We start from the raw sequence: 26795 nt of genomic DNA, 5'->3' as shown, positions 1-26795 counted from the left end.
TAAGTAGACACTAATCCAATTTATCATTTATTTTGTTCCATGAACCCTTGTATTTTTACATTTTTACAGTTGTAAAAAATAAAATAATTTGAATATTTAGTAGAGTAATTTGATGTACAAATTCTAAAACCTTATTTTAAGATGTAAATATGTGTTGTAACTAAGGTTAATTACCATTTGACCTCAAATTAGAGAGAGACCAAATTTCTTCTTTTAAAAATAATGAGGATTAAATTGGATCAAAATTTTTTAATATTGGAACTAAATTAAAAACAACCACTGTCATATAGTAATAAATTGACACGTGGTACTGTCACTACCACGTACCATAACCCTGGCTTGACAATGGCAACTTATGTGTTTTAAAAAAATAAAAATAAACTAAAAAAATATTTTTCTTTTAAAATTACACTAATTGACACATGACATGTATAAATACAGTGTTAATATCAACTTAACGGAAAGAAACTTAGACGAATTTAAAACATACGAAACTAAATTAAAAAAAAGGACGAAATTAAACCAACCGAAAAATACATGTATAATAAGACTTCATTTTATTAATGGAATATCTTGAAAAAAAATTCAGAAAAGTTGGACGTAGTCCTAGAATTTTGAATGATGAATTTTTTATGTTGTCTCACTTTATTGTTGGTTGGAAGAAAAAGTTTTATACATGTTAAAATGAGTTTTAACTTACCTCATGAGTTCGAGCCATGTTAGGCAGGAATAATTTCAGCTTTTTTAATGTAGGTTGAAGTGAATCCAACAAATTTAATTAACTAGTTAAACGAGTTGAGATCGGATTGAGGGTAGACTGAGTCATAACCCACCAACAACATTATTTTATTAATAGTTTTACCATTTTTTATAAGTTTTTATTAAAATTATTTACTACCTATAAGGTTCACAATTTGATATTTTTAAAGACTAGTATAGTTTAACAATATTTGAATAATTTAGATATTTAATTTATTTGTTTGTTAAGTTATATGAGTTGATACTTTAATTTATCAACTATTATATATCTTTATAATAATATTTTAAAAAATAGATAAACACTTTTATTTCACTAAAAGATAGTTGAGTTAATCAACTATTATTATACTAAAATAAATAATAAAAAAAATATTTATTTAAACCAATAATTCACTACTTACCTGAGTTGAAACAGATTACAAAACTTTTAACTCAAAAAATAAATTGAATTAAATTTATCATTATTTTAGTTCAATGGTGAGTCAACATATGTGTTACCTTATCTTATCGTCCGTAATGCTCTATTTTACTTCTTTCTTCCATGTTATTCGTACTTTTCATTCTCAGTATTTTTATTTGAACTATTATTTTTAGTATTGAATGCCGATCCATTCGATATATCTTTTCAAAATTTAATCTTTTTTTACATTTCCACCTCTCACAATGTATTTTCATCTACCCATTTCCTTGGGTTCCTGACCCATACATCTTTTCCAAATCCTGCAACCACCAATAATGATATTTGGACTCAACCTTTTTTTTCAATGTATTCAGTTCTCATTGAATACAAGAATGTTCTTTCACAGATTTTGCTCAATGATGTTAATCTTCAATTTCATTTAACCAAGAGGACTACATTTCTTCACCGATTATTGATAATAAATAAAATTTTAAAAAATTATATAACAAGAACTATAATAAAAATATATAGAGTTTATATTCAAATTTTTTCGGATTTTGTCTCGTAATGTCTGAAGTGGAAGGTGTCATCATCAAGTATTAGTTTGTTGTTATTTGGGTCTTTTAAAATGTTTTATTTTTTAAAATTTTTGATATTATTTTGCAAAAAATTTACTTGTCCACATCCTGTGATGTAACACATGACACTATTTGTTTGTATTTAATCACTAGTAAAAAAAATATTAACACGTTCATTATGCTTCAAATCGAAGCATGGCACAGTAACAATTTTGAAATTTTTGCTAAAGTATATGTCTCGGTTTCGATTTATCCGAAGTAGATGATCTATGACCTCGGTTTCCACGATAGTAGTTGCCATAACCCTTCTGCCCACACTGAAATTCCATCTATAATCTACTGTAGGGTTTTTGGCCTTGGTTGTTTGCAGAACTAAGACCATAAACCCTCTGTCCACACTGACATCCCCCCTCTAACATTCCCCTCTACAATCTGAACAAAATCTCTGTGTATGGTTTTTGGCCTTAGTTGTTTGTAGAACTAAGGTCATAGACCCTCTGCAGACCTCTCTGCACTCTAACTATTCAGCTGACAAAATCGAGGCCATAGACACTTTTCCAAAAAGTTAGTCAGCTGAAAAGTCAAATTTTCAGATATCTGCGCAGAGCTTTTAGCCTCGATTCAAATCTGACCCATTTTGAATATTTAAAGTATATTTCTTTTTTCATTTTTTGGCACCAGTTATATTGCAACCGGAGTAATATGGATCTTATGCTTCGGTTTGGCGGGACTCGAGGCAAAAGAGTTGAACAAAATTACAAAATTGTCATTTTAAATTAATTTTGAATTTTTTTTATGACTTTAGGTCTCGGTTGGGTGGAAAACCGAGGTCATATCCCCCATATTGCCTTGGTTTTATGAAGAACCGATGTAATAACCTTTTTAGATTAAAAATAAAAGATAGAGGGTGAAAAATTTTGTCTTCTTTACGAAATTGTGCTTCCCTCTAGTAACAGAAACGCTGCTCTGTCGCACGTCGATAACCCATTTTCTTTATATTTTTCACTGTTCAACGCCGTTATTTATCTTCTCTGTGGCTGTCATGAACGTTTAGGAACCATTATCATCGATTAAAATAGTTCCAAACCTCTTCTTGGGTTGGTTATTGTGATTCTCCACCTTAGAGGTAAAATTTTCATGTTTTTTTGGCGTTTTGGTGTTTGTTTTTGTTTCTAAAACTAATATTTTGTTTGTATATTTGTCTAGGTTTGATTTTTGCATAGTTGAATTTTCTACCATTTTGATCGCGGGTTGTGCATTATTATTGGCATTTCACACTCTGAGGTTCTTATTTTAATGTTTAAAGTTTATTTTTTAATAGGATCATATAATTTTGTAGTAGGTTCTAAAATATTTTATGTTAAATATGTGATTATTTCAATGTTTATTAATTGTAGGATTGAATTAAATTAACTTTAATTTCCCGTTAAATGATCAATAAAAAAATTATTTTTGTATTGTAATTTTGTAGAATATTTTCGAATATTTATGTATGAATCGAAATTGGATTAATTTACTACGCATTAGTGTTGAGTATGAGAGAGGGGTAGAGGAATTTATACAATTTGCGCAACGTAATGAGGATAAAAGTGATGATGAAGTGAAGTCTAGATGTCCTTGTGTCAACTGTTTGAATACGAGAAAGTAGAACGAAACCCAAATTAGGGACATCTTATTTGTGATGGTTTCCTATGATGTTATACAACATGGATATGGCATGGAGAAGAAATACAGTTTTCGACTGTCTTCAAAACTGAAAATGTTATTGATTCCACGATGGAAGATCAACCAAAAGAAGACAAAGTAGAGCAAATGACCTGCGATGTTGGGGCAAAAATTTTTTGCCCAAGCTCATGTCTATGAGACGATGTCCCATGATGCGAAAAATACTTTGTTTTTCGGTTCAACTAAGTTCACACGGTTTTTAGCGGTGTTAAGGCTCATGAATTTCAAGGCGACCAATGGATGGACTGATAACAGTTTCACATAATTATTTACGTTGTTGAATGAAATGCTGCCAAATGAAAATACACTACCCACTCGTAATTGTGATGCGAAGAAAATTCTTTGTCTGATGGGTATGGAGTTGATGGAACCCTCTCCTAGCATTAAGCCCGCAAGAAGAAGCTCCAAAACAGATGCACAACGGAATGAGATTTGGTGCAGTGAAATGGATGCATAGAAGGTGTTGGATGAAGGTGTGGTGTGTGTATGATGCCTCCAAGCTCAGAAGGTCTTTCTACTATGGAAGGAAGCTAGAGGAGAGTGAGAGAATTCAGAATTCTCAGGTCTTTCTACAACATTTCACTACAATCCAAAGTGAAAATTACAAAGGAGAGGCCCTTTTATTTATAGGTGAAGATGGGCCTCAATTCTGGCCTAAATTCTCTCCAAAAATTCAAATAAAAGTCGAGCTTGAGAGCCAAGTTAGTTGGGTCACGCTTCCCACTCCAAGCACACAAGAAAAACATGCAAAAATCAAAATCTGATACGCAGTGGCTGAGCCAGGCAGGGTTGTGGCTGGGTACATATTACAATCCGAAAGCCAATTTCCTTTGCATTTCTAATCCGGAATCAAACCTCTTCAATCCGGAAATCACCTCTTTTTCTCCTATTTTTAGCTCCTTTGCTTTCCTTGGCTTCACATGCTTTTTGGGTGGCTGAACCATGGTCTCAAGGCTTTATTAGACCCTACAAAACAACCATATAAGTATTAAAAAGAATCCTTTAAGACTTAGAGAAAGAAAATCAACAAAGAGCTTTCTAAAAGTCTTTCTCCAACTTTCCTTTCGTAGCCTCAGCTTAAGTTGATACTCCTTTGAATGGAATGCCCTAAATGGGTTTCCATTATACCCTCCCTCTTGAAAAAATGATTTTTCCTCAAATCGAGAATATATAAAGAAGTACAACTTTGGTTTGTCACTTTCCTCCTGGATCAAAAATATATCTACAATAAGCATCAAATATATCTCCAATTAGTATCAATCCAAGAAAGAATTTTTTTATGGAAGTAACTTTAGAATAAGGACTTTGTTTAATAGTTTTAAGGAAATTTGAAAGTCTTAATTCACAATTCACTTTTCTTTTATCTTGAACTTCTTGTATCCCTAAGGGTAACAATAACTCAAGATTTAAATTGCCATATTTTGAAGAGGGTAGTATAATGAAAATTGGTATGGCAATTAATTTAAAAGAGAAGTTATAATTCAAAGACTTAAAGATAATTGGAGAAGAATTAAAGGATTGGAAACCTTCCCTTTTGGGTTCCTCTGTAATTGTAGGAGTAGAAGTTGCCATCAGTAGCAATTTATTTTCTTCTTCTACTCTTTCTTGCTCTCTTATCTTTTTTTGTTCTCTCTCTTTCTTTTCTTCTTTCTTCTTCTCTTCTATCTTCTTCCCTTCTCTCTTTTTGTCTTCTTTCTTCCTCTTTTATCTCTTTTTCTGTTCTCTCTTCATCTCTTCTATTAATCTCTCTTTCTATTTTCTTATCCTTGAGCTCTTTAAGTTTTTCTCTAAATTCTATTTCTCTACAAAGAAAACCATGGTCATTTAAACTCTCAAGAAATATGTTTCCTTCTTCAATGCTATCTCTCATTAGTTTTAGGTTTCTCTTAATGGTTGGAGGCACAAACTTTCTTCTGATGCAAGATTTTAATTCATACCAATTATGAATGAAGGATTTTCCACCTCTATTAACCCTATATTGCCTTTCATCCCACCACTCACTTGCATGTTCTTCTAATCTAGAAAGATATATGTTAAGAGCAGATGATTCACTATCTCTAGCAAAAAAGGATGTATTTTATCAATTTTTCTTTCCCAAGCTAAGTATGTTAAAGCACTAATGTCCCTACTAAAGAATGGAATATCTTTCCTATCTTGGTTGTACCTTTCATCCTTCCTGTTAATTGGTGACTTTAAAAACAATGTTTTCTTTAAATATTTTTTGCAAAGTAGATGACTTTAAAAACTTTCTTGAAACACAGAAAAAGATTTTTAAGTGCACTGGAAATAAAGTTGATTAAACGCAGTACAGAGTTGATTAAGTAAAAGTGTAGGGATAGAAAACTCAAACACTGCTTTTTATACTGGTTCGGCCAAGCCTACATCCAGTGTCCTTCCTCACCAGGAAGCAAATGCACTATAATGATCAAGGTTTTTACAACAAGGCTTTTATAGAGACCTCTACGTCAAAAATATAAAACACCTCTCTAACCCTCGAATCAAAATATAGACATACAACACACAAAGACCAACAGCAAGATGTCCCCTCTCCTGTCGTCTTCAACCCTTTGAGAAACCCCTCAAAGTCCAGAACACAGCACGTCCTCTTCCTGTAGTCACAACAGGGCAGCAACACCAATCTTCACAAGATTGAAAACCTGATCACCAAAACAAACACCTTCAATGCAGATTTGATCAGACAGTAAAAGCACACAATACTTGCTATTCAAGCTATCTCCAAAGATGAACACCACGGTCTTCTTTAAGAGTTCTTGGAGCTTTTCCCAAATCTGTAAGACAACACTAATTTGAAAATTATCACACAATTCGTTAGATTCTCAAAACTTCTTACAAAATTCAAATTTGCGTCAATATATAGTTTTTCACAATTCTGACACTCTTCAGTCGACTTTGCCACTAATGAAGTCGAATACAGTCATGACAATTATAACAGTTAGTAGCAATCATAGCAATTAATTGATTACGCAATTAATGTAGTTGTTTCACAATTAATGCTTGGTCAAACATATTTAAAAATATAGCCGTTATACACTTTAAGACAAGCATTAACAGAATTTCAAAACATAACAAACTTAGTCGAATGGCTTGCGCACATAGTCGACTTTGTAACAGTTAAAAACATAGTTTTGAAAAACTTTCTCTTCAAAAATTCTCACAGCACACTTTGAAAAAGCTTGTGCAAAGCCACGAGTTTTAATCGACTTACTTCATAATGAAGTCGACTTAAAAATACACAATTTAAGTTCAACTAAAGTGCATGTGGTTTTCTTTTCCAAAACAATTTTCATGCAATCACAGATTAAATCTCACTTATATAACATAGTGAATTGCAATGATCAACACAACACAAACATGTTCTCATATAATCATAATCATGAAAGTAATGAACATGTAACACATAAACACATGTGTTATTAATTATGTGTTGTCATCGTCAAAAACCAGAAGCTCTGAGATTGTAGGTTTAGCTAAACCAGTGCTCCCCCTATCAAAACTCTCAACAATCTCCCCCTTTTTTGATGATGCACAACCATGATTAATAAACAACCATGTTGTACACAACAATACAGATTATCAAACAAATATCAATCCATATATATCATTATAATTCTCCCCCTTTGGGCATTAGCAAAAAAGGTATGCAAACAGGTATTGATATTCAGATAATCAATTATTTCAGAGATGCATCAGTAAATCATAAAGCAAACACATATGCTCCCCCTATCACAGATAATCACATAAGCAAGAATGTACTCTCCCCCTTAAGTATAGGCATGTCAAATATCTAAAAAATATGTAATGCTCCCCATGTCATTATGCATGTTGAATATTCAAAACCCAGATGCACAATGTAGTATTCATAGAATATAATAGAGCATTTATTAACATTTGACATATTTGTATATGTTAGAAAACATGTAAGCATATCAATGTAATATCAATACAACAATCTCAGTATAATCTCTCAAACATTTCAATCAATTATAACACAGAGATATAGTAGATATAAAACAATCAACAATATGTAATCAATAAAGAGATAACAATATTCCAACTCATGGAATTTTTTAACCCTTGTTAACCAGAGTCATCTGTCCCAAATTCATAATCAACTTCATTGCTTTTTATTAGAGTTGAATCTCTAGTATTGTTTATCCAGAAGCAATGTTCCTGCAAAAACCTTTCAAAATCCTTTCGAGATCAAGCATTTTAGAATCATTGTAATGCAAGAATTACTACAGTTATAATATGCATGTGTAAATGTATGAATGCAACAATAATCAGTAATACAGTCAACTTCATACATAACACAATTGATTATAATCAGATTAAATAACTATTTTATACTACTATCATCTAAGATTCCCAATTCATTTCGAGTAGTATAAAATCTTTCCTTTTTCAATGGTTTTGTAAAAATATCAGCCCATTGATGTAAGGTATCTACATATTCGACCTTAATTTCACCCTTGAGGATGTGATCGCGTATGAAATGATGCCTTATTTTAATATGCTTAATTTTCGAATGAAGAACAAGATTTTTAGTCAGATTTATCGCACTTGTGTTATCACATTTTAAAGGTATATGATTTAAAGACATGCCATAATCTTCTAGTTTTTCACAATTCTGACGTTCTTCAGTCAACTTTGCCACTAATGAAGTCGAATATAGTCATAACAGTTATAACATTAGTAGCAGTCATAGCAATTAATTGATTACGCAATTAATGCAGTTGTTTCACAATTAATGTTTGGTCAAACATATTTAAAAATATAGCCGTTAAACACTTTAAGACAAGCATTAACATAATTTCAAAACATAACAAACTTAGTCGAATGGCTTGCGCACATAGTCGACTTTGTAATAGTTAAAAACATAGTTTTGAAAAAAATTCTCACAGTACACTTTTGAAAAAGTTTGTGCAAAGCCACGAGTTTTAATTGACTTACTTCATAATGAAGTCGACATAAAACTGTTGTTTTGCTACACAATTTAAGTTCAACTAAAGTGCATGTGATTTTTCTTTTCCAAAACAATTTTCATGCAATCACAGATTAAATCTCACATATATAACATAGTGAATTGCAATGATCAACACAATTTTGCTGCTCCATATGTGCACTGCTTTGAACTTTTCCAGTTGCCTCCTTGCTTGTTTTGATCATTCAACTCTTATACATTGGTGTTTTAATCTTGTAGACCAAAACTGGCTATTGTAGAACATGTGTTCTACATTGGAACAACTTGTATTCGGCCGTTAAGATGCATTCAGATGTATGCTTGATGATTAGCACAGTGCTTAATCAATGTTTACGTGAACTGCTGCAATTAGCTACAAGATACATTCCAAAACAATTTTGCACAGAGAAATCTAGGGTTTGCACTCATCTAATTACTTTCTCGTCAAATCAGTAGCACTTCAGCTTAGATAGATCCATTTGCATCTCCTTGAAGATCACCATTCATTATCACACCTGCATTGTTATATCAAAGAAAAGCTAATGCTCCAATTGAGCAAATTAATTCTTCAATTGCAAAAAGCAGTTCAAATAGGTGTTTCAAAAATCTTTTTGATTATTGGCATTGCCTTGCAAAACAAAAACTACATAGGCCTATTGAATAACACAAATCAGATTCAAGAAATTGAACTTTTCAGCATTGGAATATAGTGCAGTATTTCTCACGGCCAAGGCTATTTTGCTTTAGGTGCAACCACTCAAATCTCACTTCTGAACTGTTTTACGGTGCTCTAGCAAGTTTCTTTTAGGTTCTAAACACTCAATCTCTCATTCACTTTGGTATGGAATTGGTCTCTCAAAATTTGTCTATATGAGTTGGCAATTTTCAGTGTTTTATGCTACTGGAAAGGTTTCTGTAACTTTGAAATGACAAATTTTGCTCCTTCTCCACTTCCTAAGAGGCTACCTTGGTAGGGGAATGTTTCTGTAACTTGAATGCTCCAAAAGGACTTCTTCACACCATCAAAATAATCCAAAATAGTCACCAAACAGATTAGAAATCTGCACCAGCTTCAGCACCAAAATTTGACTTGAATCGGACAATTTAAGAGGCCAAAAAGCTTAAAAGCAATAAAAAAAGGTTTAGAACAGAAGTAGGCACTCAAATGGATCTTAAGAAAGGTGCTAAAACAAATTAAGAAAGCAAAGAAATCAAAATCACAGATTAAACCAAGTCCAGACCCAAACAGTTTGATATTTTGCAAAGGTGTTTGATAAAATGCCCCAATGAATTTCATATTTTGAATTTTTGAATTTTTGGGCTTCTAATATGGATTGCAAGGTTCTATATGCTTTTTGTCACTGGATTATACTTCTTTTGATCATTTCATATCATTTTTAAACATTGAACCAACTTTTACCAATCCAGAATTTAATTATGCAAAGTTAAAAACCAAACAGTGGCTGAAATTGAAATTTTGCACCAGAAAAGTGACTGAAATGGTGGTTTTAAACCCAAAAACGAGTGGAAGTGATTCAACAGCTCATGTGAGTGACCAAACAACTTTGTTTGATGATTTTAAGTGTGTTCAAACTCTTAAACAACTCAGAAACTATTTAAAATTGAAAATCACTGGTTTACTTCTCTTTTAACTCAAAAAGTGATGGTTTAAAGACCAAATCTGAATATAGGCTAAAATTTGACCAAATGAACAGTGCTAGCAACTTTCAAATATCAATGCAACTTTCAAATATCAATTTAAACTTGTTCAAGCTTTCCAAAAGCACATAAACAACAAGATTCGAAAATCACCCTTGCTATAGCCAATTTATGCAGGAAAATACACCATTATACCACCCAAAATTAGTTTTCAAAGAATCAAAAGGCTGGACAACAATTAAAATGACTCAAGAAGATGTATCTCTACTGAACTAAGCTAAAATTGAGATGCTTAGCATGACCAAACTCAGATTACACAATTCAAATAAATTGAGCATGGTGAAAAGCCAGAATTCAAATTTGAAACAATGAATTGCTAAGGATTTTGAGCAACCAAGCTATGCATATTGCATTTCATTGCTTATTCTGGTTTGCCACTCCTTAAGAAACATTCAACAACACTAAACAATGTTGTACCAAGCTTCAGAATCAAAGGAAAACCAACTGAAACAGATTTAAGGATTTAAACCAAAATTGAATTTCTTGAGCAAATTTGAAACCAGAATCAGTTTCTAGTGCTTTTGCTTATATCACCAAGGCTAGAACATGTTCTCATCGCCTTAATTGGTTGATTTAAGGCTTTTCCAACACTCTAAACTCAAGCAAACCGAAAAACACAACAGAACAGATTAATATTGGAACAAACAGAATTAAAACTACATCAGAATATGCACATGACTTACGACAAACTTGAAATTGAAAAATAAGGTTGAAAATGACTCAAGCAAAGAAATTTACCGTTTAAAATGAAAGATAAACATGATTAAACAATGGAAACACAACAATAGTGACTAGAAATAGCAAAACAGACTGAAAAGAAATTACATACAGAAGCTGGAAATCTAAAACAGAAAGCATAGCAGAATGCAGAAATGAAATAGAAAATGGAGGAAATAGCTTAGCTCCTTGTGCGTGGACGACCTAAGCTCATGATACCACTTGATGGAACCCTCTCCTAGAATTAAGCCTGTAAGACCCGTAAAAATAAAATGATGCTTTAATTTAATTATTTTTCTTGGATATTAAATAATAAATTATTTTGTGAAATGGTGTTGAGAAATATTTAAAGAGGTGAATAAAATTAAATTAATAATTGTTTCTATATTAATTTTTGAAAAGAGTTGGAAAGAGTAGTCAAGTATAAATGGTTTCGCTTTGATATCAATGGAGTCTAATTTAGTGGTTGATGTAAGGGAGGGATCTGCGGTTGGTCTTAAGTTCAAATGCTCGCAATTAGCATGCGGGTCTAGCAAAGAGAGAAATAAATGTATTTGGCCGTGAGAAATTGTTTGTGCTACCGTGAATGTGGTTTAAAAAGTCTTCCTTTGCTTTGTTGCTAGCATTTATGAGGCAAGAGAAAAGGTTTACGTGTTATATTATTTTATTGTAGCTTTGTGCATAGAGCTGTCAAAACAGGCCATCCGGCCCGACTCGACCCGGCCCACCACGGGTTGGTCACTTAGTGAGCCAACCCAACCCGGCTCATTTATTAGAGCCAGAAAAATTCAAACTCGGCTCGACCCACCACGGGTTGGTGGGTAAACGGGTTGGCTCACTTAATTACAATTTTTTTAAAATAAAAAGAAATTACAAATTTTCTATAATACAAATCTAAACAAATTTCACTCTCAAATTTGACTCCCAACATGAGTGTTTAATTAAGTTTGAAAGTATGAAACTTAAATAATTTTTTCAAGCAAAAACAAAATAATAAATATTTTTTTATAAAATTAAAATTAAATTTTAATAAAATAATATTAGGTAAGTGGGTTGGTGGGCCAACCCGACCCACCACGGGTTCAACCGGCATGAGCCGGGTTTAAATGAGCCGAGTTGAAATCTGACTCGCATAAAAAAAATACAATTTTTTCTAACCCAACCCGGCTCAAACCCGTGGTGGGCCGGATTGACTCGCGGGTTGTGATCCATTTTGACAGCTCTATTTGTGCATGGAAATTGGCAAGAGAAAGTGAAGAATGAACCACTGTTTTAGGTGATTGGGTGCGCTGAAATGGGGGCTGCACCATTCTTGCATTTGTTTTATTTATTTTTATGCATTTCCTTGCATGGTAGGCGAGAGAACTTAAAAACAAAGTTTGGTTATTGTGTGAAAAATCGAAAAACGTTTAAGGGGCATTCTTTGTGTGACATTTACTTCTCTTTTTCCATAAGTTACATTGCATTGTTCCATGAGTTATATTTTTCATCTTTGTATGGTTGGAGATCATGTTTTCTAGACTTAGAAAAATGTATGTGACCTTGGAGTTCCTTGGGAGGTTACCCATTTCATTAGAATTGTAGGCTACATAAATGAGTATTATGTGAGACCTTTAACACACTTTAAGACTATCAACTACAACCATTAAAGTGAGGTTTATTGGAGTTAATTGGGAGTTAGGAAAGATGTAATCTGAAGTTAGTTGCGTAGGGTGACTTTGTGAGTGACCTTGGGTAGTTGGTTAGGTGTTTGTGAGGTTTAGAGTTAATTTCACTTAAGGGAGTGAGTCTAAGAGAGAGAGGGGGGGGGGGGTACTCATAGAAGTGTGAGAGGGAGAGGCACATTTGAGAGCAACCAAGTTGGTGAGAGAAAGAAGAAAACACTCTAGCTCTTGGATTTTTGAACGTGACCTGAAGGAAGCTTAGATATGGCTTGTTATCTAGTGAGGAAAGAAACCTAAGAGCCCTTTGGAAGCTCGCTTGGAATAGAGGTAAGGGATTTAACTTGGGATATAACATGGTGTATGATGGGTAGAAGGTAACATGATAATGTTGATGCATGCTTTCTTTCTTTTGTGTTGAGATTAAAGTTAACATGTTGTTGCATGCTTTCTTTCTTTTGTGTTGAGATTAAAAACAATATGTTGATGCATGCACTCTTCTTTTGGGTTTAAGTTTCATGGGTTGTTGCATGAAGAATGGGTATTCACATGTTTATTTTCGTTTTGCTATTATATGGGGTATATAATGGACTATATATGATTATATCTTATGAGAAAGTGTTGTTGTTTATATGGGTATACATGTTGGGTGAATTGGGATGTTGTTGTGTATGAAAAAGTGTCATGGGTACACTTAAAATCATGTTTCTATGGTGTGTATCTTGTTTAATTTTACCTTGCATGAATTATATATACACTCTTTGACCAAGAGTGTGGGTAAGAGGGTATTGAGATATCTTTTTCATTGTTAGAAGAGAAAAGAGTGAGTCATGAGATTGAGAAGAGAGAAAGTGAGGTTTTGGTGAGTTGGGAACAAGGGTTGATGAACAACAATGAAGGGAGGAGAAACTTGGTGTCATGGGTGGAAGAAGAACATGAAAGCGGCAAAGAAAAAGGAAGGGGCTGCAAGAGGAGCATCAACCGTGAAGAGAGAAGCTTGAGTGGTCGTTGGAAGTAAAGAAGAATGAGTTAAATGGAGTTGTTGGAGTGTGCATATTTTACGTGAATGTTATGGAAAGAAAAAAAAATATAGAAGAGAGGATGGATAGGTGTTGACGTGAAACAGTGAGGGATTATGTGGTTGATACTTGTGTGCAAAGGGGAAATAAAAGAAAAAAAAGAAAAGAAAGAGAAGAGAGAATGGAGAGAAGTGACGTGAAAAGAGAGGGGGAGGAGGAGAGATGAATTGGGTTGAAAAGTCAAAGAAAAAAAAGAAAGAAGGGATGAAGGTGTGAGTGCATGGGAGTTACGTAAAGAGCAGTAATACAATGACACGCCTACGTGTCACTTACATTCATATGACACGCCACGTCATATTTTTTTTTTAAAAATGTTTAGTGACTGAGGCTAAAATTGGGAAAAAGGTAAATTTGCGTTTCCTTCTTCTTTCCGTGGTGAATGAAAAATACCATCTAGGTGTACTTTCTCTTACTTTCCTCACTCGTTGTCCCTCCTTCTTCATTGCTTCCCATATGTGTTTTTGAGGCTCGTTGTCCCTCCTTCTTCATTGCTTCCCATTTGTGTTTTTGAGGTGGTTGAATTGGTGGTTGTGAAGGTTTCGGGTGGCTGTGCAGTTGAGGGTTGTGGAGGTCTCCTGTTGGCGTTTTGATTTGTGACGCTTGTGTGGTGTGTGACTTTGAGGTAGGGGTTTTTTCAATTTTTTTCTATGGTAGTTTTACCCTTTTGAGCACTTGGGGTCATGGACCCATTTATTTGTCGCTATGTGTAGACAGCATGTATGTGTTATTTTAGCGGGGTGGATTGAGGCCTAAAATGGGGTCCTTTTGTTTCTTTGTTGGGGAGCTTGAGAAAGGCAGTGATAATTTTTCATCTAAGAACTTTATTGACCGTGGTGGGTTTGGGTTGTTTCTTTAAATCTGTCATCTTCCTCTTTGTCATGATTAGCACTTTAGGAATGAAAAAGCTTTATTCTGATATAGAAAGAACAAAGGGATGGAGACCTCTTACCTAAGTATAACTGATTTTTAAGTTCCATTTATTCATGATATACCAAGTACTGTTTTTAATTGTAATAAAAATACTGATGTTGTGTTTTTATAAAAGCCAAAGTGTGTTCTTTTATAAAACAAATTGTACACTAAAATGCTGGTACTTTGTAGTATATTTTGAGTTCTTTATTTGCATTGAAATAATGTTGTTTACGCTGTTTTGGGCTGATTAAAATGTGATAAAACCTTGTTGTCCCATGCTGTTAAAAATGCAGTAAAATTCTTGTTGTATTATGCTGTTTTGATGGTTGTTACTGCACCAAAAACTATATTGTTTTAACATAAAAATGCTGCAGAAATTGTTGTTGTATCTTTTTGTTTTTAGCTTCTTGTTTTCCTGCCAAAAGCTTTATTGTTTAATCCCAAAAGCCTTGTTGTATGCTACCAAAAAGCTTTGCTATTTGTTGTTATGATACATATATAAAAGCTTTGCTATATTGCTGTAAATTCTGCAGAAAAATCTTTGATGTTTTGGTTAAAAAGCAACATAAAATATTTGTTGTTGGTTGTTATAAAACTGATATAAAATCTTGCTATTTTTCTAAAAACAATACTTCCTGAAATGATTTTGGTGGACCACGATTGATGTTAGAATGGTAAATTGATGGTAGAATATATATATATATATATATATAATATATATGGATAATGGATGCTGGTTGGTTACGTCGAAATGGTGTTTTAAAGATGTATAGTAATGCTAATATTACTTGTGTTATTATGATGGGTGTTAAAGGGTTGGGTGTTGTTAATCTAACTTTAAGACTCTAATGTTGGATGGAGTGATTGTGTTGACCTTAATTATGGTTTGTTGTACCCTTATAAAAAAACATGTTTTAAAATGAACCTGATTCCATGATTATGTTTTGTTAAGACATATTAGATATTGAGTAAAGTAGAGTGCATGATAAAATATGCTTTTTACATTATATGACTCTATGTTATGGTGCATGGGATGAAGGGTTGAATTGGGGATGTCTGTAAAATATGTTTGAACATGCACAGATGTATGAAAATGAAAGGGATATGTTTTACGTATTGGTACTGCCTTTATACTGTTTGGTGTGTAATGTTGTCCTTAGGTGATTGCAATGTGAATAATGTGTTGTTTTGGATAATTGAGTTAAAAATCTGATGATATGAATGAGTTAAATACATATTATTTTACCAATATATTAAATTGAACTTGTCACTCTCATTATAGAATGATGTTGATTGTGTTTGGTAAAATGTGCAGGATATAGTGATATGGACAGAGAAGTTAATGAACCTGTAAGTATGCTGTAATTGTTCCAATTTAATATTTATTAGGTAGATTGTTGCATTTTTTATACTAAGATATGGTTTGGTTTATACTTGCAGGGTACAGTTAGAGTTAGGCACCGAGTACAAACCCAACCTATAGTTGAATTAAATGCTTCCCTGTCATCCTTTCATAAGGAAAGAATAAAATCGACACCTTTTAAATTTTTAGTCGATTTGGTGGACAATATCGTTATTTCTAGCCCATTCTTGTAGAATTAATTAGTAGGTGAGATGTCGTACATAAGGCTTTTAGGATCAGGGAGAATTTAGTCCCTTTTACAGTTAAGGATGTGTGTTTTTTTTTAGGTTTGTCAAATTCTAGTCAAACTTTTAATCTAGAAAATGATGTCGATGGCATTGTTAATAACTTTTTTAGGGATGAGGACATAACAAGTTTGACTATAATGGAAAAGTTGAGGGATAAGAAATTTAAAACAAAAAAAAATGTTGACAACTTTGACTTTGCTAGAGTTGTCGAAGAGTAAAGGCTCTTGAGGACAAGGGTTGATAAGCATGCAGAACGCCTACTGGAGTTACAAAGAAGTATAAGACGGTTGGAAGAAGAGGTTTTGAATGAGATGCCATCTTTTAATGATGGTATGGAAGGGCCTTCGACAGATGACAAAGCAAGAGATTTGGCTGTTGTCAATTTTGTGGATGGGGGTGTGGAGGGACCCTCCATAAATGAGAACATTGTTTTTTCAAATGTTTACAGAACTTGCACTTCGGGGCTTTGTAATGATGGTGCTGAGTAAGTTATACACAAAACAATGTTTATATATATATATATATATATATATATATATATATATATTATGATTTATAATTTTGTTTGAAATGAACATTATCATGAAATTGTGTTGTATGTAGAGTACTTTTGGAGGTGTCAAACAACATGTTGACCATAGTAGACTTCAAATGCTTACGACCACGTGGAAAAATTGATAACATGGTAAGTTGTGTAATGAACCAAAACTTGTTGTATAACAACCAATTATGTGAGTGTATAACTTTGATGAACTTTTGGTGTAGGTTATGTTGTCTGCCATTGGGATGATTGTGTATAATCAATTGCAAATATCTGGAATGATTAAACGGTGTTGTTTGAATCCATTTTTTGCGGTATGTAAGGATTAAATTGTTGAATGATAAAGCTTTGTACTTGTTGATATTACTTATTGGCGTATTTAAGGATTGAATTGTTTGAACCAATTTTATGGATGAAATTTTTTAGACAATGGTTATGGAGAGAATGAAGATTCCCAAAAAAAAGCGAGAAGCATTGCCAGCAACAGATTATCATCATTTCTTCCAACCTCAATCATTTCCATTAAATGTGTTGTTAACATCTGAATTTGTAAGTATATGTGTTCTGTTATAGGTTTATCATACCATGTGTTCTTCAATGTATTGATGTTTGTGGTTGTGGTTCTTTAGTTATTTGTGCCCACTGTTGGTGATGACCATTGGTGGTGCTACGTTGTAAACTGTCAATCAAGAGAAATGTTTATTTTGGATTCTCTTGGTCACAAAAGGCGGCATAGAAAAAGAATTGACAAGGCTATGGTAAGACATATTTTGTTGTATTGTTATTGTTTTAAGTGCACTTGACTGTTACAATAGAAGATTTACAAGAGTATTGAATGTGTTCAATATCAATTTGTAAGGTTGCCACTTTGCAAGAATTATTCAATATGATTGACATAGACTCAAACTGTAAGGAGCAGGAATTGAAAGTGATCGAAGAAGATTTGTCTGTGCAACCAAATACGTTAGTGAACTTGTTGGTGTTGACAATTTATTAAGTTGTGTGATATGATCACTTTATAATATTTGTTTAATTTGTAGGTATGATTGTGGTATATTGGTCATCAAGTATATTGAGTTATGGGATCATACACCTAAATTTGATGGGAAAAAAATGCCCGATTACACAATGGTTAGTATGATTTATGTATATGTTTAAATATGATTTATGATAAAACATTTTTTAGTGTAAAATTTAACAAGAGTATTGTTATTGCAGGAACAATTACAAGTTCTGCGAGAACAAATGGTTTGTCAGTGGATATTACACGAAGATAATGTTCATCGTACAAGGGTATTGCAGAAATGTGGGATGGGATCCTTTAGGCATTGATTAAGGCATGAAGTAGGACAACATCAGCAACTTCAATACATTGAAGTAGGGGAACAATTAATGTACATTTTCAATAGAATGTCCACAAAATATGATTGATTAGGATTCAATTACTGGTTTTAAAGTTGTTTAGTTTATGTAATGAAGAATATGTTGTACTATTTAATGTTGATGAATTTTATTATTGCTTATAAAAGGGTATTTTGATGAAAATTTAAGTTTGTTTATTCATACAAGTTTGGCTACCAATCATATTAATGAAATTTGTCCTAAGAAATGTGATAATTGATATTAAAATAAACCACTTTTATTGGTGTTGAGAAACTCTTTAAAAAATAACCATATACAACATAGTACATAAGCACTTACTGGACCTAAGAAATCAATTATTGATATTCAATTAAACCAATTATATTCTGGTTCGTAACCTCTTTCATAAATAACCACATACAACTTAATAGATAACCACTTACTGCAACTAAGAAATGAATGATTGATATCCAATTAAACCACTTGTATTCTTGTTCAGAACCTCTTTCACAAATAACCACATATAACATACTACATAACCACTTACTGCACTTAAGAAATGAATGATTGATATTCAATTAAATCAATTATATTCTTGTTCAGAAGCGCTTTCATAAATAACCACATAGAACTTAGCATATAACCACTTACTGCACCTAAGAAATGAATGATTGATATTCAATTAAACCAATTATATTCTTGTTTAGAAGCTCTTTCATAAATAACCACATACAACTTATTAAATAACCACTTACTGCACCTAAGAAATGAATGATTGATATCCAATTAAATCAATTGTATTCGTGTTCAGAACATCTCTTAGAAATATCCACATATAACAGTACATAAGCACTTACTGGACCTAAGAAATCAATGATTGATATTCAATTAAACCAATTATATTCTGGTTCGTAACCTCTTTCATAAATAACCACACACAACTTAGTAGATAACCACTTACTGCAACTAAGAAATGAATGATTGATATCCAATTGAACCACTTCTTTTCTTGTTCAGAACCTCTTTCACAAATATCCACATATAACATAGTACATAACCACTTACTGCACCTAAGAAATGAATGATTGATATTCAATTAAACCAATTATATTCTTGTTCAGAAGCTCTTTCATAAATAACCACATACAACTCAGCATATAACCACTTACTACACCTAAGAAATGAATGATTGATATTCAATTAAATCAATTGTATTCGTGTTCAGAACATCTTTCAGAAATAACCACATACAACTTATTAAATAACCACCTACTATACCTAAACAAAGGTATTATTCATATTGAAATAAACCACTTCTATTCTTGTTGGAAACCTCTTTAACAAATAACCACATATAACATTGTACATAACCACTTACTGGACCTAAGAAATTAATGATTGATATTCAATTAAACGAATTATATTCTTGTTCATAACGTCTTTCATAAATAACCACATACAACTTAGTATATAACCACTTACTGCACCTAACAAGTGAATGATTCATATCCAATTAAACCACTTCTATTGTTCTACAAAACCTCCTTCATAAATAAGCACAGGGAACTTAGTAGATAACGCTTACTGCACCTAAGAAATGTGATTATTCATAATGAATTAAACAACTTTTATTCTTGTACAGAAACTATTTCACAAATCACCACATAGGACTTAGTGAGCAACCACTTACTGCAACAAGGGAACATAAGGGAATAGTGGAACTATATAACACGTTAGTTTCTCAAAGAACAACACGGATTATTCAATATTTGTTTTGAAATTGTAAGGTGTGTACCAAGACTTGAAACTTATTTAATTAAAGGACATGTCTTAAAACAATTGAACAAAATTATATCACATTACACTTCCATCATTTGTACATTGTTAGAATGCATAATAAAGGAACATGATATCAATCTTGGAACATTGCATACATTACATCAACACTTAATGCAGCAACACATTGATTGAACTAACATTAGTACTTCAGAAATTGTACTAAATAACACATCCGTGTCAACACGCACAAAATACGAAATAGTCAACAACAATAAAACCAAAATACAAATAAGGAAATTGAATGTCCTCAATTTGTTCCACTTTTAATTGTTCTTCTTTGATCCACTGCCTTCAGGTTTGTCGTTGTGAACAGGTGGAATCAATTTGCTAAGGATATGATCAACGGAACGTGTTGGTGGGTTGTTCATAACAATTGGTACTGTTAGACGTACTAGGTCATCAGTTGGGCAGCCAATATCACTTGGAAAAACCTACACATACGGGGAGTGTCATTGAAATTGGTGAAAACAGTTTACAAAATATATAACACCACAATACAAAAGTATGTAAACTTTACCTTAACAATATTCCTAATAGTTATGTTAACATAGTATGTTCCGCGTATTGGTGAAAATATTGCAACCTGTTCATACATTATTGGTTAACTCCATAAATTGTTGTGGGAATACAAGGTCAATAAGTAATTATTGATCACAAAAAATATACTTACATCTTGTAGGATTATCACACTTCCAACTTTTAAGTGTGGACCTATTTCAGGATGATCAATGGCCTTGTGGTGAACACTTGCTTTTACAGTCTATGTTGGATCCTGTAAAGAGGTACATTTTCCCTAAACACAATTCAATATGGTTTTCAAAATAACTAAACATTCCACTAAAGCCATTTACAATATACATCAACAAACCCGAATTGTTATTTTCATGTCACCCAGTCCGTTATGTTCACTGGCTTTAACAAGACATCGCAACAAGGACACCTTACAAGTTCCTTTCAAGGAATCAAGGGTTGAGATATGCTCAACCTCATGTTTAAGCAATAATCCTGCAAATCAAATTATTATTTCCATAATGTTCTTGAAATCAAAAATTAATGTTGCGTATGAAGATGAATTCCCAATTACTGTACTTACCATGGATGTCAATGAATTTTTCAGCCCATACCTAAGCATTGGATGTGAAGTCACGTTCAAAACTGGCTTTTGCAATGTCACTCAAAAATACTTGTGTCGAAATGTTTTCATTCACTTGGCGGTTAATCATGGTTGCCTCAATGACACTAGCAAGGCCCGGAATGACATTGTTATTGGAATTGCAACGGCGAATAAAACTATCAAGATCACTTTCATCAATATCAAGTTCTTCCCAAGCTTCCATGACTCTCTGTTTATGTTGACAAAAAACATCAAATGAAGACGAAGTCAACTTACAAAAACTTATACCATGTAACCTAAACATTGGGAATACATAAAAACGAATTGGTTCTGTGTAGGTAATGTAACCAAAAGATTGAAAATACCTAAACACAAAACATAGAATCGCCAAACTCTGTTTTTCTTTATTAAAAGATAAAAACAAGAGGAAGGGAAAAAAACAAAGTTAATCCATGATTTAGCTATTTAAAGAGAACGTTGGGGCTGAAGGTAACGTAACCCTAACAGTAGGCATACCTCCAAAACGTGAATAGTGCTGGTTCCCTTGCACAAAAGTGTTTGCTCTCACCACATCAGCACAACTTTTAATAACATTCAACCGAAATTACAAAAATGCCCCGTTAAGCATTAATTAACATTTCTTGTGATAGAAGTCATCGAATGACAACTCCATTTAATGCCTCTATAAAATTTTAAGGCTCAAGACACTTTTTGAAGTTTCGACTGCAATGAGAGGTGGGGGAGAAAGTTTTTCCAGCATTTACTTATTAGGAAACCGTAAACCCTAAAATTGCTACAAGATGAAATGAGTGAATGAAGTGGTCTACACCATTTATTGAGGTCCATATCTGTCAACAACCACTGAAGTTGTATTAAATAGGTGAGTCATTACAAGTTTTTTGTGTGCAAAATAATAAATTTCTGTGTTGCCCAGGAGGTTGTTGAAGTTATTTAATGTTTGGATTTATATTTGTCATCTTACTTCAACTTGACTTCTTCTTCCGCATTGAATTATTTAACTTTATACCCATTTTCATTTCATCAGATAGCATAATGGTTTGTAATGTTAACTGTGAAGTTATTGTTTCCAGAGTGGTCATTTAAAATAAAAATTCAAAATTAACGGTGCAATAAGTGGTTATTTGGTCATATACTGGTTATGAGCATGTAAAGAAATGATTAAGATGATTATCAAGCATGTTATTAATTAGGCCAATAAGTAGTAATTATTCTTCTATTGAATTGTTTTAGGGGAAGTACAGACAATGACCATATAAATACATATTTGGATAATATTTAATTTCATGAATAACTTTCACAGGTGTAGTAAGTGGTTATTTGCTCATTCATATGTGGCTAGTTCTTATACTGGTTATGAGCATCTAAAGAAATGATTAAGATGATTATCAAGCATGTTATTAATTAGGCCAATAAGTAGTCATTATTCTTCTATTGAATTGTTTTAGGACAAGTACGGACAATGACCATATAAATACATATTTGGATAATATTCAATTTCATGAATAACTTTCACAGGTGCATTAAGTGGTTATTTGCTCATTCATATGTGCTTATTTATTATTGTGGTTATGGATATCTACAAATTTTATTAACTTACGCATGTTATTAATTAGGCAAGTTAGTAGTAATTATTCTTGTATTGAATTATTGTAGGAGAAGCATCGACATGGACCATACAAATACATCTTTTCATGATATAGAATTTCATGAAGAACATGACAATGTAGAACAAGAATTAAATGAAAACCATATTCAACCTAAGTCAATCCCTCCAACAGTTGGAATGGTGTTCGAAACTAGTAATGAAGTCAAGTCATTTTATAGACAATATGCAATATCAAAGGGTTTTGGAATTCGACAAAAGGACTTCAAGGAAGAACAACAAGAACGAATTATGTTACTTCATGATGGTGTGTTCTAGGGCTGCAAAATTTGTGTCCCCCATTGAGAATCAAATGATTGCACGTCCAACACTGGCTAATGATTGTGCAGCTCGAATGATTGTATCAAAAAGAGATGCCAAGTGGTACATTTCAGCATTTGATGATGTGCATAGTCATGATCTTAGTCCAACAAAGTCAAGATTGTTCCGAGGCAATAAAAGGATGAATCTTAACATTAAAAGAACACTAGACTAGAATGATGAAGCAGGAGTGAGGATTAACAAGAGCTTCCGGTCCTTGGTTTGTGCTAGAAGAGGTTACGTGTCGAACACGATGTTAGAAATTATGTGGCCAAACAAAGAAGAGCATTAATAAAAGATGGTGATGCAAAGGCACTCTTAAACCATTTCTCTTCCATGAGAGAATTAAATAAGGATTTCTTTTTCGACATTGATGTTGATGACGACAACCGTATATTGAATGTGTTTTGGGCCGATGCACGAAGTAGGGCAACTTGTCAGTATTTTGGTGATGTCATATCTTTTGACACAACATACTTAACAAATAAGTACGATATGCCATTTGCTCCTTTCGTTGGTGTTCACCACCATGGGCAATCTATATTGTTGGGTTGTGGTTTGTTATGTTCAGAGGACACTGATTCATTTGTTTGGCCCTTTAATTCATGGCTTCGGTGCATGTCCAACAGACCACCCCAAGGAATTGTTACGGATCAGTGCAAAGCAATGAAGAAAGCAATAGAAGTCGTGTTTCCTAACACTCGTCATAGGTGGTGCTTGTGGCATATAATGAAAAAAATACCTGAGAAGTTACAAGGTTATGCGGCATACAAAGATATCAAGCGACAACTTAAGCAAGTTGTCTACAATTCTGATTCAGTTGATAGTTTTGTTTATGAATGGGAAAGGATGATAACAATATTTTCACTACAAACGAATGAATGACTTTCTTCACTTTATGAAGAACGACATAGGTGGGTTCCTTGTTACTTGAGAAAGACTTTTTGGGCAGGCATGTCAACCACTCAAAGAAGCGAGAGCATCAATGCATTCTTTGATGGATATATTAACTCACAAACAACTCTTCAAGAATTTGTTAAACAATATGACAATGCACTACAACACAAGACAGAAAAAGAGAGCCTAGCTGACTTCACATCATTAAACACAACTCTTCCATGCGGGTCACAATCACTCATAGAGCGACAATTCCAAAAGCATTACACACATGCTAAGTTTGCAGAAATACAGTCCGAATTTAGAGGTAAAATTAATTGTTTCGTTGATGGTGTTGTGGTACAAGATAATTCATCGTTGTACAATGTCATGGAGGACTCCATTCATAACGAAATAAGGGAAGAGAGGGTATTCATGGTTACATATCAGCGAGACACAATGGATGTTAATTGTAGTTGTTTGCTTTTTGAGTTTAGGGGCATTATATGTAGACATTCTATATGTGTTTTGGCACAAGAGCGAGTAACAGAGCTTCCTGCTAAGTACATACTCACAAGATGGTGTGAAAATGTCCGCAGAAAGCACACGTATATTAGAGCATCATACCACAACAAGGAAAAGGATCCCCATATTGAACGCTATGATAACTTATGCAAGAATTTTGGAGATATTGCTGAGATTGCTTGTGAGTCAATACACTTGACACAATTATTGGTTGACAACCTTAGTTCCTTTGTCAAGAAGCATGGATTACAAATTTCACCTTCACCATACGTCAACAACAATAGCCACACACAAGAAGAACACCTACATGATAGTGAAATAGGTCATGATGTTGACACAACTATATACAATGTTCAAATCCAAAGCCCAAAATCTGTGAAGCGAAAGGGACGACCTAGGACAACAAGGTTGAAATCCACAACGGAGAGAATAACAAGGAAGAAACCATCAACAAAAGCTAGTAGTCTAACATTCATTGGTATTGCTGTAAGTATTTATTTCATTATTTCTTACTGTTATAAATTGCAATAAATATTTGGTGATATTAAAGTTCTCACACTAAAGAAATTTAAACTAACTTCATACTCATGACTGATACAGGAAACTATGATGGAGGTACCAAATACAACATTCAGCAACAACATTGATGTCACACAGAACACACGTTACACAACACCCAACTCAATTGGACCGGTAAGATTCAATTGCTTTTTCAGAGTTTAATGATTTGAAATTTACTACAACGTCCATATATTTTAATCTCATGCATTGGATGTTCTGTCATGTAGGCATCAACTATGCAATCCTCTGGGTTCATGTCACTGTTGATATCATTACACAATGACATGCAAAACACACAATCATCCACTAGTAATATTGACAATGTATTTGGATAACAAAGTTTACACTTACGATTAAGTTCCTGACATGTATGTTGAGGAAGATTTTTTGGTCATGTGATTTGAAAGATGTCGTTAAAATGAATGTCATATTTATGCAGACTGTAGAAATATCTTATATTTATACTTTGCCAGTTATATCAATTTCAAGTCTTTTGTTGTTGTACAAATTGTCAGTGACAACCAACCACAAATTTTGAATTCAATAACCACATAATGCAGCAAAAAACCAGAGTAGTTTAAATGACCAAATTATTATTCTGCATAACACCACTCCATTTAAACACGTCATTTGATGCATCAGTGAACTTTTGATATCAAAGTAATTAAAATAAGGTTTATCAATTTATTGTTATACGAAATGTCTGTCACAACCAACCACATATGTTTTATGAAATAACCACTTACTGGAGGAAAAAATAAAGTGTTTCACAGGATTGACTGAAATCAATTTTATTTTTTATTTATCTTTGATGAAGCAACAATTTTAGTTTTTATTTTTCTCTATGAAGCACAAGGTTAATATAAACCCATAATTTAATATTAACTTTTAAGATGAATGTTCAATTTTTCCTCTAACTTTTAATTATTCATTTTTCATTTATAAGTCAAATTATATGCAACCAAATTAATTTTTACCTTGTATAATAAATGCTAAGGTAATATAATTAAAATTAGAATGACTAAAACGAGTTATTTTAAGTACAAGCTTTGGATTACATAATAGTAACTCATAACTATAGATCACAGTAACACTGTTTTAATGTCTAATACTTGGGAAAACCCCATTACAATTTCCTTCTATAGAAGTTTTTAATACCATTTGTCTTATAATGAAAAACAGCTAATAGTGATATAATAAATAATTTTACATATATACTTTATCATAATTAAAAATAAGATAAGTTCACCTTTTCTATATCTTTATAAACATTTAAGTATTTTGAATTACAAATGGCTATAGAGTACGTGCATGTATCTTAAGTTAATTCAAAATAAATGTATTCAATTGTAATAATAGTAATATGTTTAGTTATTTGATTTCAAGTCTATATGGGTATTAAAGTATTTGAGAACTGCTATACACAGATTCATTCATTGTTATTCTCTCTTTTCTGATCCATTTTTCTTAGTCTGTCACTCTTGAATTATATTATCTTGGTCGAATTTTTTTTTAGTAAACTTAGACCATTGAGAACTTGTTCATTCCCTACATAACACAAATATAATGTGTATTTCCTCCAATAATGAGAGTTCTATTTGCCACCCACCTAAATGAAAGTATGTGTATTTACTCGATTATAAATTTAACAATCAAATACAACACAAGTTTCTAAAGAACTTATCATGAAGGATGAATAATTTATGAAGGTAAGGGTGAGCAGCTGCAGGCCAAAATAAATTATCAGTGCAAAATTTGATGATAATTAGTTATACCAAGTTGCTAATATTTTTATCTAATTGAATGCCTAAT

The 26795-nt window shown here is 32.7% G+C and overlaps 2 protein-coding genes across 2 annotated transcripts; both read left to right on the top strand.

Annotated features, from left to right (window-relative positions):
* Positions 1-16492: 16492 nt before the first annotated feature.
* On the top strand, positions 16493-18054 carry LOC108330282 (uncharacterized). Its single transcript, XM_052869777.1, has 8 exons — positions 16493-16665; positions 16785-16866; positions 16947-17036; positions 17149-17271; positions 17352-17480; positions 17582-17685; positions 17763-17853; positions 17941-18054. Exons 1-8 carry the CDS (start codon positions 16493-16495, stop codon positions 18052-18054), a joined length of 906 nt encoding a protein of 301 aa, XP_052725737.1.
* A 5921-nt stretch (positions 18055-23975) lies between these two features.
* On the top strand, positions 23976-25318 carry LOC108324694 (protein FAR-RED IMPAIRED RESPONSE 1-like). The gene is made up of 3 exons (XM_017557632.1): positions 23976-24908; positions 25023-25115; positions 25211-25318. The coding sequence occupies exons 1-3, from the start codon at positions 23976-23978 to the stop codon at positions 25316-25318; spliced, it is 1134 nt and encodes a 377-aa protein (XP_017413121.1).
* Positions 25319-26795: the final 1477 nt, after the last annotated feature.

The sequence above is a fragment of the Vigna angularis genome, chromosome 1 (assembly GCF_016808095.1).
Source record: "Vigna angularis cultivar LongXiaoDou No.4 chromosome 1, ASM1680809v1, whole genome shotgun sequence".
NCBI classification, from domain to species: domain Eukaryota; kingdom Viridiplantae; phylum Streptophyta; class Magnoliopsida; order Fabales; family Fabaceae; genus Vigna; species Vigna angularis.
This window is presented reverse-complemented; position numbering and strand designations above follow the sequence as displayed.

Coding starts and splice junctions, on each gene's coding strand:
- LOC108330282 (XM_052869777.1), top strand. CDS start 16,493: ATGCCATCTTTTAATGATGGTATGGAAGGGCCTTCGACAGATGACAAA. Junction 16,666..16,784: donor CTTTGTAATGATGGTGCTGA/GTAAGTTATACA, acceptor TGTTGTATGTAG/AGTACTTTTGGAGGTGTCAA. Junction 17,854..17,940: donor AAATGCCCGATTACACAATG/GTTAGTATGATT, acceptor TTGTTATTGCAG/GAACAATTACAAGTTCTGCG.
- LOC108324694 (XM_017557632.1), top strand. CDS start 23,976: ATGTCAACCACTCAAAGAAGCGAGAGCATCAATGCATTCTTTGATGGA. Junction 24,909..25,022: donor TAACATTCATTGGTATTGCT/GTAAGTATTTAT, acceptor TGACTGATACAG/GAAACTATGATGGAGGTACC. Junction 25,116..25,210: donor CACCCAACTCAATTGGACCG/GTAAGATTCAAT, acceptor TCTGTCATGTAG/GCATCAACTATGCAATCCTC.